The 19,800-nt window shown below is 39.6% G+C and overlaps 1 protein-coding gene across 13 annotated transcripts in view; it reads right to left on the bottom strand.

Annotated features, from left to right (window-relative positions):
- The window catches only part of dlg2 (discs large MAGUK scaffold protein 2), a 1,295,060-nt gene that overhangs the window by 1,068,124 nt on the left and 207,136 nt on the right, over window positions 1–19,800 (bottom strand). For all 13 annotated transcript variants that reach the window (XM_062977087.1, XM_062977095.1, XM_062977092.1 and 10 more), the window contains one exon: window positions 9,708–9,806. In XM_062977087.1, coding sequence (XP_062833157.1) covers window positions 9,708–9,806 — 99 coding nt within the window. The remainder of the gene's footprint in view (window positions 1–9,707; window positions 9,807–19,800) is intronic.

Below are 19,800 nucleotides of genomic sequence, written 5' to 3' on the forward strand. Positions count from 1 at the left end.
GATATGTAAACCCCACTTGCCTAGTTTCCAACAGACCTCACAACCTCTGAGGATGCCTGCCATAGATGTGGGTGAAACATCAGGAGAGAATGCTTCTGGAACATAGCCATACAGTCCGGAAAACACACAGCAACACATTAATTTATCTTTTTGGACCATATTAAGAGAAACAAGCAATGAGTTTAGTGATCAGAGTAATGAATAAAGTAACTAGTTCCTTTTAAAACAGCATTTCGCAAGCTTCTTCAAGCGTTAATCTCAATGGCTTCCAAGAGATGCTATATAGTATTATTTAAAAAACTGTTGATTTGTTTTATCCTGCTAAGAGTATTAAGACATGAAATTGGTTGTTGTTTTTTGTAGTCTGAACATTTTTATTGTAATTTGATCTGTATATTTTGCCTTGGAGTGGTTTTTTTTAAGTAATCCACATACAGTTCAGTTTTGAAAAGAAAGCTGACACTTTTTTCATCATAATGAAGAATAATAAATATGATTCTGGGCTAAACTAGACTTTATCTTGGCAAACATATTATCCCAAATTCATGTATGCCAAAACCAAGACGACAGAGGCAGAAATCCTATGGATTATTTAACTATTGTGCAACTGTCATGTTCAGTTTACAGCTATGTAAGTGTAGTTTCACAAATGTAAGTGCAGTTCTACAAATGACACAGGAAAAGTGATTCCACCTAAACATTAGAAAATCTATCTTAAAAATTGTTCAAAAGTAAAATAAACTCTCTCAGAGCATTGTGGAGTTCCCTTCTCTGGAGATGTTTCAATGGCTGGATGGTCATCTCTCAGGAGTGCTTTGATTTGGTATTTCTCTATGGAAGAATGGAGTTAGACTGAATGGCTCTTGAGGTCTCTTCCAACTTTGATTCAATAACTATGTACCTGAGACTAAAGTACCTTGGGGCCACAGTGGTGCAATGCGTTTAACTCTTGTGCTGCTGAACTGCTGACCTGAAGGTCGGCAGTTTGAATCTGCGAGACGGGGTGAGCTCCCACTGTCAGTCCTATCTCCTACCAAGCTAGCAGTTCAAAAACATGCAAATCTGAGTAGATAAATAGGTACCGCTTTGGCAGGAAAAGGAAAAGAGATACTCTAAACAATCTTGCTGGCTACACAACCAGGAGATGTTTACAGAGAAGCCTTTGCCTTTGTGTATTTGTGTTTCACTGTATTTTCATTTATAACAAGGTGTTGAATGTTTGCCTGCGTTTGGTTATATGTTGTAATCCACTCTGAGTCCCCTTGGGGAGAAGGGTGGAATATAAATAAAGTGTTGTTGTTGTTATTATTATTATTATTGTTGTTGTTATTATTATTATTATTATTATTATTATTATTATTATTTTATTATGACACAGCAAACAAGATAGATATGCTGGATTTCATATCACAAAATCACAAGTCGAACACTTCCCAAACATTTAGGACTGTGTGATGTATTTTCGGATGATGCGCGCAGGTCCCAGCAGGGTGGCCTTTTGCAGCTGCAGATCGTAATTTTGTCAATGTCTATTGTTTTCAAATGCTGGCTGAGATCTTTTGGCACGGCACCCAGTGTGCCCAGCACCACCGGGACCACCTGCACTGGTTTCTGCCAGAGTCTTTGAAGTTCAATCTTGAGGTCCTGATAGCGGCTGAGTTTTTCCTGTTGTTTTTCATCAATGCGACTGTCTCCTGGGATGGCAACATCAATGATCCAAACCTTTTTCTTTTCCACAACTGTGATGTCTGGTGTGTTGTGTTCCAGAACTTTGTCAGTCTGAATTCGTAAGTCCCACAGTATCTTTGCGTGTTCATTTTCCATGACCTTTGTAGGTTTGTGTTCCCACCAGTTCTTTACTGCAGGGAGGTGGTACTTGAGGCATAAGTTCCAATAAAATCATTTGGGCCACATAGTTGTGCCTCTGTTTGTAGTCTGTCTGTGCGATTTTCTTACAGCAGCTGAGAATATGATCAATGGTTTCGTCGGTTTCCTTGCAGAGTCTGCATTTTGGGTCATCAGCTGATTTTTCGATCTTGGCCTTAATTGCATTTGTCCTGATGGCTTGCTCCTGGGCTGCAAGGATCAGGCCTTCTGTATTATTATTATTATTATTATTATTATTATTATTATTATTATTCACTGGACTCAGTGGGATTTGTTTCTAAATAGATATGTGTACAGGATTAAGCTTTATAAACACATAAAATATAGACGTGGGATGTATTTTTTTAAAATCCTTCAGTTAGTTATAGTTGAAGAAACATCCAAACTGACATAGACCTTTTTTGGAAAGTGGCAATCTTAAAGAAAACAAAATTGTTTTCAGACTACACACTATCCATTTGTCCGTTCTTGCAACATATTAGAATAAGTATTTAGCTTGATGTTTTGGCTGTTTTGCCAAGACAGAAAAGGAGAAATGACATAAAAAGAGGGCTAGAAGGCACATAGATACCGAAGCTTGATTTCCTAATTTGAGAAGGCAAGTCAAGCAAAGCAATATTTGAGCAAAATCAATTTTCCTCTGGTGGCAGCAGGATTGCCAGGACATAAGGATGTGTTGGAGCCCCGGTGGCGAAGTGTGTTAAAGCACTGAGCTGCTGAACTTGCAGACCGAAAGGTCCCAGGTTCAAATCCCGGGAGCGGAGTGAGCGCCCTCTGTTAGCTCCAGCTTCTGCCAACTTAGCAGTTCAAAAACATGCCAATGTGAGTAGATCAATAGGTACCGCTCCGGCAGGAAGGTAACGGTGCTCCATGCAGTCATGCCGGCCACATGACCTTGGAGGTGTCTATGGACAACGCCGGCTCTTCGGCTTAGAAATTGAGATGAGCACCAACCCCCAGAGTCAGACATGACTGGACTTAACGTCAGGGGAAAACCTTTATCTTTACCTTAAGGATGTGTGAGGTCAGTTTTGTCTTTTAGTACTTAATTTAAAATGTTTACACATAGGCATCAGTCCTAAAAATGTGCAATTAATCTCTATCTCCCTCTAACATTTTAATGATCAACCAGATGTTGCCATCATTGAAAGGTTGTCCCAAAACAGAGAAAGAGAGGGAAAGAGAGAGAAAGATGTAGAACCATAGACTTATGGAGATGAAAGGGACTGCAGGGGCCATCCAATCTAATCCCCTGCCATGGAGAAACACACAATCAAAGCACTCCCTACAGATGGCCATCCAGCCCCTGCTTTAAAACCTCAAGAAAAGGAGACTCCACTGAATTCACAGGGAGCATATTACACTGTTGAACAGTTCTTACCCTCAGGAAGTCCTTCCTATTCTTTAAGTATAATCTCTTTTCCTGCAATTTGAATCCATTGCTCTATGTCCTAGTCTCCGAAGCAGTAGAAAACAAACTTTCCCCCTCCTCAATGAGATCATAGAATCATAGAGTTGGAAGAGACCTCATGGGCCATCCAGCCCAACCCTGTGCCAAGAAGCAGGAAAATCACACTCAAAGCGCCCCTGACAGATGGCCATTCAGCCACTGCTTAAAAGTCTCCAAAGAAGGACGCTTTTAAGATCTTTTCAAATATTTAAACATGGCAAACATGTCCCCTCTCAACCTTCTCTTCTCCAAGCTTAACAGGTCGAAGGAGAAAGGCAGGGAACTTGAACAGCCAAAATACAGTGAACCATTGGTCCTCCACACCCACAGATTCCGCATCCATAGATTCAGTTATCCATGACATTAAAATATTCCCCTCCAAAAGCAACTTTGATTTTGCCATCTTGTATAAGGGACATCATTAGACTATGCCTTCATATATAATGGGACTTAAGCATCTATGGATTTTGATATCCACTGGGGATCCTGGAACCAAACCCCAGTTACTTTTTAACTCAGGCCCCTTCTACACTGCCATATAATCCAGTATCTGATCCCAGATCATCTGTTTTGAATTGGATTACATGAGTCTGCACTGCCGTATAATCCAGTTCAAACTATATGGGGTCTTCCTCTATGAAACCTTGTAGTTCAGTGGTTCCCAGCCTGTGGTCCGTGGATCACCAGTGGTCCTCAAGAACTAAAATATGGTCCGTGGCATTACCGTTACTACACCATTGCAACAAAAGTGGCTTGTCTTGTGAAAGTTTCTTATAGTAACCAGGCAATGTGGATAGAGGGAGGGGAGAGGCTGTCTACCCATGAAAGGCACAACAACAAGCCTCCTGACTGCTGCTTCTCCTCCTCCTCCTCCTTCCCCCTGAGTGGAGCTGTTCCATGGGGCGCCTTGGTGTCTTCAGTTTTAGGCCTATTCCTGGGGTTATTTGTAGTGCTGATTCAGAAAATTGCATTGGATAGACCACATCAGCTCTAGATGATTAAATATGGTTTTCTGTGGGCGAGCAGATGGTGACTACTGGATGGCATATGTTTTGTATCCGAAACTAGAGCTGATGTGGTCCGTTCAATGCAATTTTTTGAATCAGCACCCCATATAACCAAATAAAATCTAAAGTTGCCCAAAAACTGATTCGTAATCCTTTTGGTACTAATGTTGGAGTGGTCCCCGGTCAAGTGGTCCCTGGTCAAAGTGGTCCCTGGTCAAAAAAAGTTTGGGAACCACTGTTTTAGATCCAGGCATTGCAGCACTTTCCAGATTTAGAACACTACTCTTTTTTTTCCTTTTTTCAGTATATAACATAGTGAAAAAAGGACAGAAAAATAGACACTTCTTAAAACAGAGAAGACCAAGTTCAGGCTGTCCAGAACTAAAGAAGCCACTCGGAGAGCCTATCAGCAAACAATAACAACAAGATTCAATACAACTTTTTTCACCCTGCCTTCTGAAGATATTATAATCCCATAACGATTGCTCTGAAAACTTTTCCTGCATATGTATATCAGTTTCTAGGCAAGAAATAATAACTCACATTTTCCTCTATTATTGTTTAAAAAAAAAGAATGAAATGTATTGTGTGACATTTCAGAAACCAAGCAATCAAATCCCAATCCATATCAGCTTCTGTGTTCTTTTCTTTTATCTTTCCAACTTGAGGCTCTTAGAAAGAGGGGAACCTACATCATTTTAATTTGCTTTGAGAAAGCAAAAGAAGGAAACAATATGGTCAGAGGTCTGAAAAACAAATACTGGAAAACCTGTGGAAATATTGCATGATTTTTGATAATGGAAACCCTGACCCTCTTAACTTCTACCTGGCAAGCTGGGAGGTGATTATTTGTTACAAAAGAGAGCTATAACAAAGAAAATTCATGGTGTTACCCCTATTTCTCCATTCACTTTCACTGCTGCCTGGCGCACAGCTATAGCTATCATTATTTTGTCAATACATAAGTAATCTTACTTCCCTGAGCGCTCAGTCTTCTTGCAGTTACCTGAAAACTAAGTCATAATTTATTGTGGGAAGCAAACAGAGCCCTAAATTTAAAAAAGCTACTGCCAAAAAATATTGCCCAATAAATTAATTTTCACCGAGGGAGGCTAACACACAGCCTGCCAAGAATTCCTGTAACTTTAAGGATTCTATTGCATAAAATAAAATATGTGCAGTTGCTTTTTGGTGTTTTCCAGTCTAACATCCTGCCTTCCTGCTTCTCTTCCTCTTCCTCAGCCTTGAGTGATTTCTCATGTTTCTCTTGGGGAGTAGAAACTTTAATTATTAAACTTTTCCTGTGGTGGAATGTCCTTCTTTGGAAGTGTTTAAAACAGAGATGGACATCTGTAGGGAGTGGTTTGAATGTGTATTCCTGCATGACAGAATGGGGTTGGATTGGATAGCCCTTGTGCTGTAGGATTCTACTTTGAAACAGAGAGAATCCAGATCACTGAGTGCATCTCCACTGAATACAGTTTAGACATCCCTGAGGAATGAATGCAGTTTGACACCACTTTAACTTCCATAGCTCAGTGCTGTGGAATCATGAGAATTGTAATTTTACAAGGTCTTAGCCTTCTGTGTCATGGTGCTGGTACCTCACCCAACTACAATTGCCATGCCTCCAAAACCTTATGTCATGGCAGATAAGCTGATGCCACACTGCATTCATTCTATAGTGTAGATGCACCCACAATCTCAAAATAATATCAGAGATTGCAAATTTACTCTCGAATGCAAAAACTCCATTAGTGCCCAAAGAGCAATGTTATGCCAGCTGGATGGGATAGTCTAAAAATCATCTCTCATCAACTACAGTCTTATCTACATGAAATAGTTTTCATGCATAAGCTAACCAGTGTTGTTGGAAGATATTATCTAGTTGAGAGATGACTGGGAAAGCAATTCATGTTTTAGGGGCACAATCAAATATAGTACAATACTTGTATCTGTAGAATTGGTAGCTGCAGTTTCAGCAAACTAAGTATTTATTTATTTACGAAGGGGACTCAGGGCAGATCACAATGTATGGCAATATATGGCAAACATTCAATGCCATTAGACAAACAACACATAGACAGACACAGAGGCTATTTAACTTCCCAGCTTCTGCCTTTGTGACGGTATGCTTGATTCCGGCCACAGGAGGAGCTGCTGCTTCATCATCCACTGTGATGACGAGTCCTTTTTGATGGAGTATTTCCTCATCCGGTGTTGTAAATCAGTTAAATTAGCCTCCCCGCATAAGCAGTTCCTAAATTTTCCTACTTGACAGATGGAACTGTTTTTCGGGTTGCTTAGGTCAACAACGAGCACTCAAGCAGGGCTATTTTTTATTTTAATTGTCTGACATGGGCTGGCCTCGAACTCATGACCTCTTGGTCATAGTGATTTATTGCAACTGGCTACTAACCAGCCTGCAACACAGCCCGGTATGATGGAGTTTGCCTGTAATTGAGAAAGCAAGAGAGCTGCCTGTGGCCAGCAATGCAGCACTGGTCTGCTGGATGTACTGGGCGCAATGGAGTGGGCCAGATCCAGCTGTCCCCATCTCCAAAACACTGGAATCAGTCTTTTGGAATCCACTTCTTTTGATCAACTCAAAGTGTCTACATTTCGACAAATATATGTTTCCCGAACTGAAGTTTTCTAGTTCTCCCACAACTGGATCGGAAGACTAAAGGGATGGAGATCCCTTGTTTGGGTGAGGCAGGCTCAAGCCGCTGGACCATGCATATCTCAGCAGAGTAAAGGGACAGAGGGGGTTGCTATTAACCATCGTTCATGTATCCATGAGAAGTCCTGGAATGTACCCTCTGCAGATATGGGGCTTTCCTTCCTTTTTAAAAATATACCTTGTAAATGATGGACAAAATCCTACATCATAGCGTAGATTCCATAATACAGCTGTGTTATCAAAATGCTATGAAACCGTGTTGGCAATTTAAGAAGATGTGCATTGGGCATGTCTGATATGTAGCAGGTGGTCCTGTTATGCTCTGGCGCTTCCTTGCAGGTTTTCTGGTGCACATTGAGAAGCACTGCGATCTGCATCGGTATCCATTACACATCAGGCCATTGCACATCAGTCACTCCTCTGGCTACCACTGTATCACTGACACCCATACATTGTAATATCACAGCATCTTACAGACATTGCAAAACTATGTAGTCTTGTGCACATGCCAGCTGACATGTTCACAGCAGAAATTTATCCACTGTGATGTTGTCAGCTAGTATCCCTGTACTAGCTGACAATATCACAATGGTCATCAAACAACTGAATGGAAGGAATATAAATTATGACATATGTAAAAGTTACATGCTTCCCTCAGTCATGCCTCCTTCAAGAGAAAATCCTTCAAAATAAGCCAAACACACACAGAACACAACACATATTTGTGACATGTCCTTTAGCAGTAGAAGTAGCAGCACTGATGACATCAATGAGATCATTTAAAAAGTAATATCCTGATTTTCTAAAATAAAAAAGCTCCAAAGCCTTCCATTTTCACAGGGGATAGAAGCACAGGACTCCTCCTCCCAAAAGCAAAGAAACGAAAAAAATAAGAACACTCTTTCTTAATATGAGAGAACATGTCTCTAGGAATCTTCAGAGTGCATCTGGTCTACTTTCACCTGAAGTTAACTTTTGATTCTAGATTTAGTCTGAGCTTTAAAGATATTGGTCCCAGTTTGGATGTAATGTTCAGTACCCTGCTTTTACTGGTGGCTTTAAATGGTGGAAACTGGTGGTACCATGACATTGGAGTGGTGAATCTGTTCTGGATGTTACTCTGAACTTCAAAGAAATTATTTAAAGAAGCAGAGCCTAATTGGAATGCAATGTTCAGCACCTCAAACAGTTCCAATAAGGTCTAGAGTTGTCCATCTTTGGATATTTTTTCCTCTTCTCACGGCATGGATAATGATGGTAACACTGGGGGAGAAAATGAACATTCCTCCAAAATACACTTTCCAATATTCAAGAGGTTGTTGAAGAGTTATACTTCATAGAAAAACACATTTTTTTCTGCACAAAAACTTATTTTCTCTTTAGAGGAAAGATTCCTAATGCAAGAAATTACATTTATCTACACAGAAAACGGAGATCTTTGTTCAGAAAACTGTTTTCTAACCATATATTCTTCTGTGTAGAATGACGGCTCCTCAGCACTTTGAAGCATTCAAAGACTAGGAGAAATTGTCCAAGATTCTGAGTCATCTATTAATGTTTTCCACCTGGTTTTGTGGTATCCAGGAACACAATTTTAACCCTGTGAACAAAAAATAATAAATATTCTTCCACCTCAACAAAGAAGCTGGCAGCTTCCATTGGGCATGATAAAAAAAGGGAGGATATTTTTTTTATTTCTACCCATTTCCTCTCCATACTGTGCATAATTTTATGTACATCTGTTATTTCTTTTCTTAGTCCTATTTAGTCTCAATTTGATTTAAACCTGTCTAATTGTTAGTAAATACAGTGATGGATTGTATGGACAGGTAGCCCACTGAATGCTTCCCAGCTCATAAATGCAAGCAACTCCTAGTAAAAGCATTTTGCAGTTGCTGAAATTGTGCCTCCTTTCCTCAGTCAACTCTGTGATCAAGCATATAGAGCAGGGTTCCCCAAACTAAGGCCCGGGGGCCGGATGCGGCCCTCCAAGGTCATTTACCTGGCCCCCGCCCTCAGTTTTATAATATAATATTTTTATATCATTTTAAATAATATAATATATTGTATATACATATAATATTATAATAATATAATGTTATACAATATACTAATAATACCATGTAATAATATTAATTATATGATATATATTACATATAATATTACAGTATAGTGGTATAGTTCAATATAATAATATATAATGCTAATATTGTGCTATGCTAATAATATAAAATATTGTATGTGCCTACAGCTGCTCTGAGTCCCCTTCGGGGTAAGAAGGGCGGGATATAAATGTAATAAATAAATGTAGTAAATGAATAAATAAATAATTTTAGACTTAGGCTTGCCCAAAGTCTGAAATGACTTGAAGTTACACAACAACAACAATTCTAATTAACTTGACTATCTCATTGGCCAGAAGCAGGCCCACACTTCCCATTGAAATCCTGATAGGTTTATGTTGGTTACAATTGTTTTCATTTTTAAATATTGTATTGTACTTTCATTGTTGTTGTTGTTTTGCGCTACAAAAACGACATGTGCAGTGTGCATAGGAATTTGTTCGGGTTTTTTTCCAAATGATAATTCGGCCCCTCCACAGTCTGAAGGATTGTGGACCGGCCCTCTGCTTTAAAAGTTTGAGGACCCCTGATATAGAGTATATGGGTGATATTCCTACCTTTGCAGCATTATCTGTGGAATGGTTATCAGAAGATTGGTTCCCCTTATCCTGATCTTCACTTGTTGCCCATCTGTCTGGTTCCTTGGAAGCTGCCGTCTAGAGAGGAGGAAGGAAAATGTTCTGATAAAGTAAATTGTGTTCACCAACTCAATCTTCACAACAACAGAATCATTTTTTCCCCAGGAGAGGTACTCCCTCAGAAGTTGCAGAACTACAATTCTCAGCATTCTTCATCATTGGCCAGGGCTATTGGAAATCCAAGGAATCCACCAGCAACTACATAGATATAAAACTTTGGGGAACTGGTAGGGAGCTGTAAGGATTACAAGTGTAGGAAGCAGGTAGCAGCCCATGTGCTACAGTTTACTTGAAAATTAACTTCCACAAATATAGATTAATAAGATCATCCCAAACATCTACGTTACCCACATCATACATAATTTTATATACCTTTGTGTATAAAATGTCATAACATTTCCTGATAGGATAGTTGCCCCCAACTCTTGTCATTTCTGTAAGTAAGGTAACATTTGCTGCTTCTAGAGATTATAGTTCCCATTTTGTAGTGCCTTCGCATAGTAAACCACTACATCTGTTTTTCATGGTAAATTGAAGATAGGAACTGTGGGCCAGATCCTACATCATGCTTTTATAGAGCATACATCCTAAATTGTACTTTTGTAGTATAAATCTGCATTCATATAGTTATAGAGTGGTTGTGCTCTTCCACTAGCATTGAGGTTGTGTTGACCACTAGCACAGTGGAGCCAATGGTGCATTGGCTAATGTGTATGACTTTTTTTTCTATTGTTTACCTGTTTCTCAATCCCAGTGAGTAAAGTAGTACACTGAAGGCACTTGCAAACACTTACACAATTACCTTTGAGAATGTCTAGCCCAATGGTTTGTAATTATGATACATCACAGCACTTTCATCCCATTCCCTTGTTCCTTAGCTACAATTTGAACTATCCCTTTCCCTTCTTCTTGTTTACAGTTGGCCATGTTTTTACGACAGTTGACACTATAGATCATTGGGTGCTGTTCTGAATCCAAATTGTTGTTTTAATACTACTGGTTTTATTTTGTATTGTACTGTGTGTTTATTTTATGTGTAGTTTTAGGCACTTTGTGCCATAGGTATGCCAGCCCGAGTCCCTTCAGGGAGATGGAGGCAGAGTACAAAAATAAAGTTGTTATTATTATTATTTTATTATGACACAGCAAACAAGATAGATATGCTGGATTTCATATCACAAAATCACAAGTCGAACACTTCCCAAGTGTCTAGGACTGTGTGATGTATTTTTGATACATGATGTGCGCAAATCCCAGTAGGGTGGCCTTTTGCAGTTGGCAGATCATAATTTTGTCAATGTCTATTGTTTCCAAATGCCGACTGAGATCTTTTGGCACGGCACCCAGTGTGCCGATCACCACCGGGACCACCTGCACTGGTTTCTGCCAGAGTCTTTGAAGTTCAATCTTGAGGTCCTGATAGCGGCTGAGTTTTTCCTGTTGTTGTTGTTGTTGTTGTTGTTATTATTATTATTATTATTATTATTATTATTATTATTATTATTATTTCCAAGAGTGTGCAATTATATGGCTGGAATCCTGTTCGTTAATCCAACCAGACTAGACCCTCCAAATCATTTGTTGACTAATAAGTAAACACGGGTGTTCTTCCAATGGATTCAAAGGTTGGAACTAACAACAGGCCATGTGAGATTGTTACTCTTGTAGAATTTTGTTTATGCAACTGTGAATTGTGTACACCCATTGCACAAAAGCCAAAAAAAGTACAACTAATGGAACTTACATAAGTGTATGGCACCGAGATCATAGTATAATTTCTAAGGGAAAGTGACATGGGCAAGAATTGACTTCCTGCTATCTCTGAAACATTCCACTATTCCTGGTGAGTATTGTGGATTTTCCTGTGTTAAATTGCTTTGGGCAAAATGGAAGGATACTCCAGATTTTTCTTGAAATTCCAGAGTATCCTGCAGCTTCAGGTCAGTCTGGACAGCTGGATTGAATCTGATTGGACTGGTCCACTGTCTGTTTGATAGGTTGACTCATTCCTTTTTCCTTGCTAATGGCCATCATAGGCACCTATTCTGTCAACAACAGAGGTGCCCATGCATCCAGGAAGAAGATGGGGAGATTGAACTTCCTTCTTCATCCTGGCCATGAAGATGCCTCTGCTGATGTCAGAATGGGGTGCCCATTAAAGCCAGAAACTTTCATTGAGCTCTGTAGCTGGCTGGGAGCACCAATGACAAGAAGGAGAGTAAACTGATGGTCCAGCAGGACCAATGCAGTCTCAGCCTGGCTGGACCACGTGAACACCAAAAATGGCACCAAAGCAGGCTTGGCCAGGTCCATGTGGACACTTCTGGGCCGGTCACTATGATTTCTGTCCCTGGACCAGCCCTGGATTTACTACCCAGTATATACCAGCCCCTGGAACCCCGGTGGCGAAGTGTGTTAAAGCACTGAGCTGCTGAACTTGCAGACCGAAAGGTCCCAGGTTCAAACCCCGGGAGCGGCGTGAGCGGCCGCTGTTAGCTCCGGCTCCTGCCAACCTAGCAGTTCGAAAACATGCAAATGTGAGTAGATCAATAGGTACCGCTCCAGTGGGATGGTAACAGCGCTCCATGCAGTCATGCCGGCCACATGACCTTGGAGATGTCTACGGACAACGCTGGCTCTTCGGCTTAGAAATTGAGATGAGCACCAATCCCCAGAGTCAGACATGACTGGACCTAATGTCAGGGGAAACCTTTACCTTTATATACCAGCCCCTACTAACTATCTCTAGTTAATTGATCTCTCTTTTGTGTTCCTCTTTGGGTGACCTGTTATTGCTGTTAGCTGTTACAATTGTTAACTCTGCAGGATTTTGGTTTTGGTGAGAGATTGCTTTTCTATTTCACGACGCAAGAAACTTAGGGCATCTTGAGCCAGCCATGCATATCTATTTCATGCCTCCGTAATGTGTGTGATCCATTTCACTAAAATGGGTCTCTCATCTTTCAGCAATAACTACATCTAATAAAACCATTGAATAAAACCTCCAAGTCCATTTGAGCTGCCATTTGCTTCAGCAGCTGTAATGAAAAGGTATAATCCCAAGAAGAAAATGGTCTTTGCTGACAATATTTAGAGCCATATACATCACACAGCTCATAAAAAGTCAGCATGGGATGGCATTCCATTCACTTGGCCCACCAAAAGGCACCTAACCACAGAAATAAGTGTCTGTGTATATTAAATCACATCATGACAACATAGCTTTCAAGAACCATCCAGTGCTCTTTATTAATAGGAGAGAAGCTAAAGGTGTATCCTCAGAGTAATGTTCATGAGTAACAAAATTACAAGTTACCTATAATGAGTTAATTTTTCATAATGAGATTACAGCAGAGTTTCTTAACTAATATAATCAATGGGAATATTATGTGTTTGTGGAAGATATAAGCAATGGCAGCTGGTGGCTTTGTGTCCATGGAGTGATGAGTATTTATCTATTATCTATTATCTATTATCTATCTGGATTCAATATGTTGAATCTAATTTGGAGATGGAATTTAGGACCTTGAATATATTCCAGAGGTTGGGAATAAAACCCAGGCAGGATGTATTGTACCACTGAATGGAAATTATGAGTCACCACTAGATGTAGTACATAACATTTTTCAATTATTTTTCCTGGTTCTTTTTGTCATTATAGTATAGTCTGTGGAATGACCTGCCAAAAGAGATTTGACAGCTAGATCAGCTGTCAGAATTTAAGACAGAATTGTAGACCCATCTTCTGGCAGGCATACCAAGTCAATTTTAAGTTGTGAATTTTAATCTGCATTTTATCAATGGATTTTAACTTGTATTTTAACTCTGTGTATCTTTTTGTATGTCTTTGAATACTGTTTTATCTTTTGTTTTAATGGTGTTATATCCCACCTTGAGCTGCACGGAGATGCAGGTAATAAATTCATTGTGATTATGATTATGATATGATTATGATCTGTGAAGTCAGCTTCAGCTTATAGTGAGTCCTACTAAGAATTTATGGCTTCTTTGATTGAGTCTATCAACTTGCAGTGAGGTTTTTTCTCTTTTCCTACTACCTTTTACGTTATGAAGGAAGTAAGTTGCTACAATTGTAAATTTGGAGCATAAGTAGATAAAAAGCAGTTATAGATCCATAACTCCAGGTTAAAAACCTGTAACTGCAATACAGAACACCAGTCTACTTTTTGGTCTTACAGAATACTTGAAGAAAGCTAATTCCTAAACTTTAGAATTCAAAGACATAGTCATGTTAGTCTGGAATATCAGACAAGGAATCTTGTACAATTTAAGAGATGAAGGGAATGAAGTTGGTAACCTAAGCTTTCTTAGACTAAGTAGACTTAGGGTTCATCTACACTGGGCAGGTCTCTCAAAGGTTGGTTTGGTCCAGAACATCCCTGGATCCAGCAGAATCTTGAGATGTTATCCAGACAAGCTGGGACCACATCAGCCCTACTGAACTGTCACCATCTCCTTCATATCACTACCACCAGTCCTAGTCATTCACAGAGCTCCATCCAAGAGCCTGGGCATCACCTGTCATGTCTGTGATATCAGATCTCCCTTCCTTCTTGTAGGCCATTCTGGCCTTACAGATATGACAGATGACTTCAAGATACTTGAACAGAGCTCTGTGGCTTGCTAAGAGCTGTGACAATGGTGACATGGGCATGAGCCATCCTCTGTCTCTGTGCTGATCAGTTCAGGGAAAGTGTGATGTTAGCAGTATGCATCTGGACAGGAGATTGAGTTGAATTAGTTCTAGCTCTCCAGAATTCTCCAAAGCCCTAGAATATTCTGGATTGTCAAGCAAACTCTGGAGTATCCTACAACTTTGTCTTAAGTGGAGCAAAGTTGGTTTAAAACAAAAAAAAAATCCCAGGAGATTTACTGGAAGTCATTCTATATCATGAAGACCATCAGTGGTGCATTTGCTGTGAATACAGGGTTTTTTGGCCTATATAGACAGCCCTTTGTCTACAAGAGTTTATGCTACCAATGTCCTTATCTTAGACCCCTTCTACACTGCCATATAATCCAAATTATCAAAGCAGATGATCCACATTCTGCTTTGAACTGGATTATATGAGTCTACATTGCCATATGATCCAGTTCAAAGCAGGTAAGTGTAGATGGGGCTTAAGTTACGTAAAGGAGCTACAAGATCTCTTTGAATACTCAATTTCTAGACTACTAACGCATTCAGTTTGGGTTTCCTTTTTGTTTCCCACCTATTCACCCACCTGCATTAAACTGTTTTTCCACAGTTTTATTTTCAAGCTGCAATTAACTCAAGATTTTTACGCTACATCATTTGAAATATCATTTGCATTATCCACCAAAAAATAACTCCCAAACACCATAAACAAATTTGTCACATCTGACAATTTCTTCCTTCATTTTTTTTTAAAGATCAGTCACAGCCGTAGGCAGGCATCAATTAAAATGTGCATACAGTTAATTGAGGGACATGTTTTTACAGATCACTAGCAAACATTTTGATCTTTCACAACATGCAACAAAACAGATCTCTCTGGTACACCAGCACATAGTGGGTGACATTGGGAATCTGTCGATGAATCCATCATCCTGGTAATCAAAGACTCCCAGCAATGTACCGTGCTGGCAGATATTGACTTTTATTAAATTAAGGGCTTTGAAAATAAATGTCATAGTGATCATTAAACTGTTTAAACAGCAACCGAGGAAAGAGCAAAACTCATCACCGCATGCACCCGAGTCACTAATTTCACAGTATATTAATGTAAATTAATTAATTTCACAGTTGTGTAGGGATCATGGAGCCTCCCAAGACGAACAGGAAACAGGAGAAAATGCAGATAATAAGAAAGCAGTGAGTCATGCACCTGTAGAGGCTGAAAATGATCAACTGGGAGAAAAACAGTCTTGTCTCATCTTTCTACAACTTGATGCCCTTTCGATATGTTGGACTGAAATTACCCCCATCATCCCTAGCCAGTGTGGACAAAATGGCGACTGTGGTGGGCAAAATTGATCTTCTTTTATTAAGGATGTGAAGCATAAGGGCCTAAATGCCCTAAAGTCATCAGATCCCATCTATCTGGGAAGTCAAGTCAACCCTGGCTAGCACTTGGATGGAAGACCACCAAGGAATATCCAGGTTAGGATAGATGTGATCTAGATTTCAGAGGGAGAAATTGGCAAAACCACCTCAGAGTATTACTAGCCTAAGAAAACCCTAGGGAATTAATGGGGTTGCCACACATTGACAGGCAACTTGAAGGCATATACACAAAGCATACTTAGAAGTTTCTGAGATACTCTGAGAAGGATATGCCAACATATCAAGGTATTTCACCAAGCAAATGGGAAACAGTGGTGATTTATTACCTGTTGTCAAAGTGATATCTAAGAAGATATAATGCCGCCTTGTGATTTGCCGTTGGCATTGCTGCCTTGCTTTTGCTTTGATCAGTGATTCTCAACTTGTGGTTCCCCAGATGTTTTGGCCTTCAACCAACTAACAGCTGGTAAACTGGATGGGATTTCTGGGAGTTGTATTTATTTATTTATTTATTTATTTATTTATTTATTTATTTATTTATTTACAGTATTTATATTCCGCCCTTCTCACCCCGAAGGGGACTCAGGGCGGATCACATTATATACATATAGGGCAAACATTCAATGTCCATAAACACATCGAACCGAGACAGAGACAACAGACAGACAGACGCAGAGGCAATTTAACCTTCTCCTGAGGGGATGTTCGATTCTGGCCACAGGGGGGAGCAGCTACTTCATCATCCACTCTGATGGCACTTCCTCATTCCAACGTTATAAATTAGTTAAACTTGCCTCCCCACTTTTATAAGTGGTATCTTATTTCCTACTTGATAGATGTAGGCCAAAACACCTGTGGACCCACAGGTTGAGAATCACTGTACGTCAAAATGCTTATGTGTTGTTGCTTTTCTTGCACTGCTAAGGGCTTTAACTTAGTTTATATAGATCCAACAGAATATTTAGATCCACAGGGGAGAGTTCAGTCCTGAAGATCCATCCAACAAGGACATGGGAGACGGCCTTCTTGTGTGGCTGCTCCCAAACTACAGAATCTCCTGTAGCCTTAAGCCACTCTATTTTCATTGGTAAGCAAATATATTTCTATTTAAAACAGTCATCTGATGGTGGAGTGGCTGTGTGAGTTGTTTTATGGTATCTGTATATGCTGCATTTTTACCTGTAATGTTGAGATGTTTAAGTGATTTCACACTCTAATGGCATTCCAACACAGTATATTGTGTAAAAAAACTTCTTGACTGTTGAGGACTTTTTGACTGCAGAATAGACCACCTCGGAAGGCGATCTCCATCTCAGGCTCTCCATCTTGAAAGGGCTTTAAATAGAGACTGGATGGACATCTTTTAGGAGTGTTTTTAGTGTACATTCCTGCATGGCAGAGGGTTGGACTAGATAGATACCGTATATACTCGAGTATAAGCCAACCCGAATATAAGCCGAAGCACCTAATTTTACCACAAAAAAAACTGGGAAAACATTGACTCCAGTATAAGCCGAGATACCAATAAAATTACATTAATTGAAGCATAAGTAGTTTAAATGTTTTTGAATCTTTTCATCAAACTGTAATTTAAGATATGAGTGTCCAACTCTCATTAAATCATTATTTTCATCTTCTTCAATGTAAATGTGCTTATGTATCCTTTTAATAATAATAGCGTGAAATAATAAATGTAATAATAATAATAATAATAATAATAATAATAATAATAATAATAAGCAAGCCATCAGAACAAATGCAATTAAGGCCAAGATCGAAAAATCAGCTGTTGACCCAAAATGCAGACTGTGCAAGGAAACCGACGAAACCATTGATCATATCCTCAGCTGCTGTAAGAAAATTGCACAGACAGACTACAAACAGAGGCACAACTATGTGGCCCAAATGATTCATTGGAACTTATGCCTCAAGTACCACCTCCCAGCAGCAAAGAACTGGTGGGATCACAAACCTGCAAAAGTATTGGAAAATGAGCACGCAAAGATACTGTGGGACTTCCGAATCCAGACTGACAAAGTTCTGGAACACAACACACCAGACATCACAGTTGTGGAAAAGAAAAAGGTTTGGATCATTGATGTCGCCATCCCAGGTGACAGTCGCATTGATGAAAAACAACAGGAAAAACTCAGCCGCTATCAGGACCTCAAGATTGAACTTCAAAGACTCTGGCAGAAACCAGTGCAGGTGGTCCCGGTGGTGATAGGCACATTGGGTGCCGTGCCAAAAGATCTCAGCCGGCATTTGGAAACAATAGACATTGACAAAATCACGATCTGCCAACTGCAAAAGGCCACCCTACTGGGATCTGCACGCATCATCCGAAAATACATCACACAGTTCTAGACACTTGGGAAGTGTTCGACTTGTGATTTTGTGATATGAAATCCAGCATATCTATCTTGTTTGCTGTGTCATAATAATAAAATAATAATAATAATAATAATAATAATAATAATAATAATAATAATAATAATAGAGTAAAATAAATGTAAAGGTAACAACAATAATACAATAAAATAATAAATATAATAATAATTACTAGAGTAAAATAATAAATGTAACACTACCCATAATAATAGAGAAAAATAATAAATATACCATATATACCTGAGTATAAGCCGACCTGAATATAAGCCCACCAGGACCCTCACCCAAGTATAAGCCGAGGAGGTTTTTTTCAGTTCTAAAAAAGGGCTGAAAAACTAGGCTTATACTCGAGTATATACAGTATATTGTGATCCTTCCAATTCTGAGGCTCTATATTTCTGTGATATTGAGAGGACACACAGTCAGAGGAGACTAGCTCAGACAATTGGGATATGCTAAAATGCTGCTCCATTTGTATTCCTCCACTAACACTAAAGCCTCAAGGAAGGTGAAAGGGAGTGGATGAAGGACAAGCCCAGCCACCACTCTGACAATTGTCCTTCCTAGGTTAAGAATACAAATTGGTTCAGCTCAGGCTACATAGATGTATTATGAATCAAGCATCTTTTCTCTGGGAAACTTCTGCTCTGGCTCAGAATGCAACATGAGATTCTGGTCTTTTGGTAAGCATTCAGGGAGATGAGAGGTTCAAAAGGCACATACTCCCAAGTTCTTTAATGGGATGAAGTAGCAAAAGAAGACAACAGATCAGACTGGACACTGTGCTGCCTGAGACAAAAGAACATTATGACGACCTATGTCCCAGCACCAGTATCACTGTTGATCCCAGAAACTGTGGCCTGAAATGGTCAACTCACTCTTTCTAAAGATAAGGTTGGTCAGGACACTGGATCAAATCACCCAGTGAAGTAGCATATTTACCCGAAGTCCCTTAAAAATCAGTACAATATATGCTGTCAGATCTGAAGGGTGAATAACTATACAACACATTTATATATAATTCAGTTTTCTCATGGGCTTCCATCTTGTTTGTAAATGAGCAAAACAGTCGCTCTTTCTTTGAGCTTTTCACTAATTCCTCCATTGCCCAAATCATCCCAGGAGTCCCTCTTCTTCCCCTTTCATACCAAACCTCTCACAAGAATGACCTTATAGCTTCTGGTAGTTATAAATTCCCTCTGCCCATGGTCATAAATCTTTCAGGCCAAGATAAACAATTCCAAGGTATTGTCGAAGGCTTTCATGGCTGGAATCACTGGGTTCCTGTGAGTTTTCTGGGATGTATGGCCATGTTCCACAAGCATTCTCTCCAGCATTCTCACCAATGTGGCCACAGCATATTATTTGAAAACACAGAAATGCTGGACCACGCTAACAACCACCATGTCAGACGACACATGGTGAAATCCACAAGCATGTGGACAATTTCAACAGAAAGGAGGAAGCCATGAACATGAACAAAATCTGGATACCAGTATTAAAAAACTCTAAAATCAGGGCATTACATAGACAACAACACTCGAAAAGCAGGGGAATTCCAGACAAGAACCA

The sequence above is a fragment of the Anolis carolinensis genome, chromosome 3, assembly GCF_035594765.1.
Source record: "Anolis carolinensis isolate JA03-04 chromosome 3, rAnoCar3.1.pri, whole genome shotgun sequence".
NCBI lineage: Eukaryota > Metazoa > Chordata > Lepidosauria > Squamata > Dactyloidae > Anolis > Anolis carolinensis.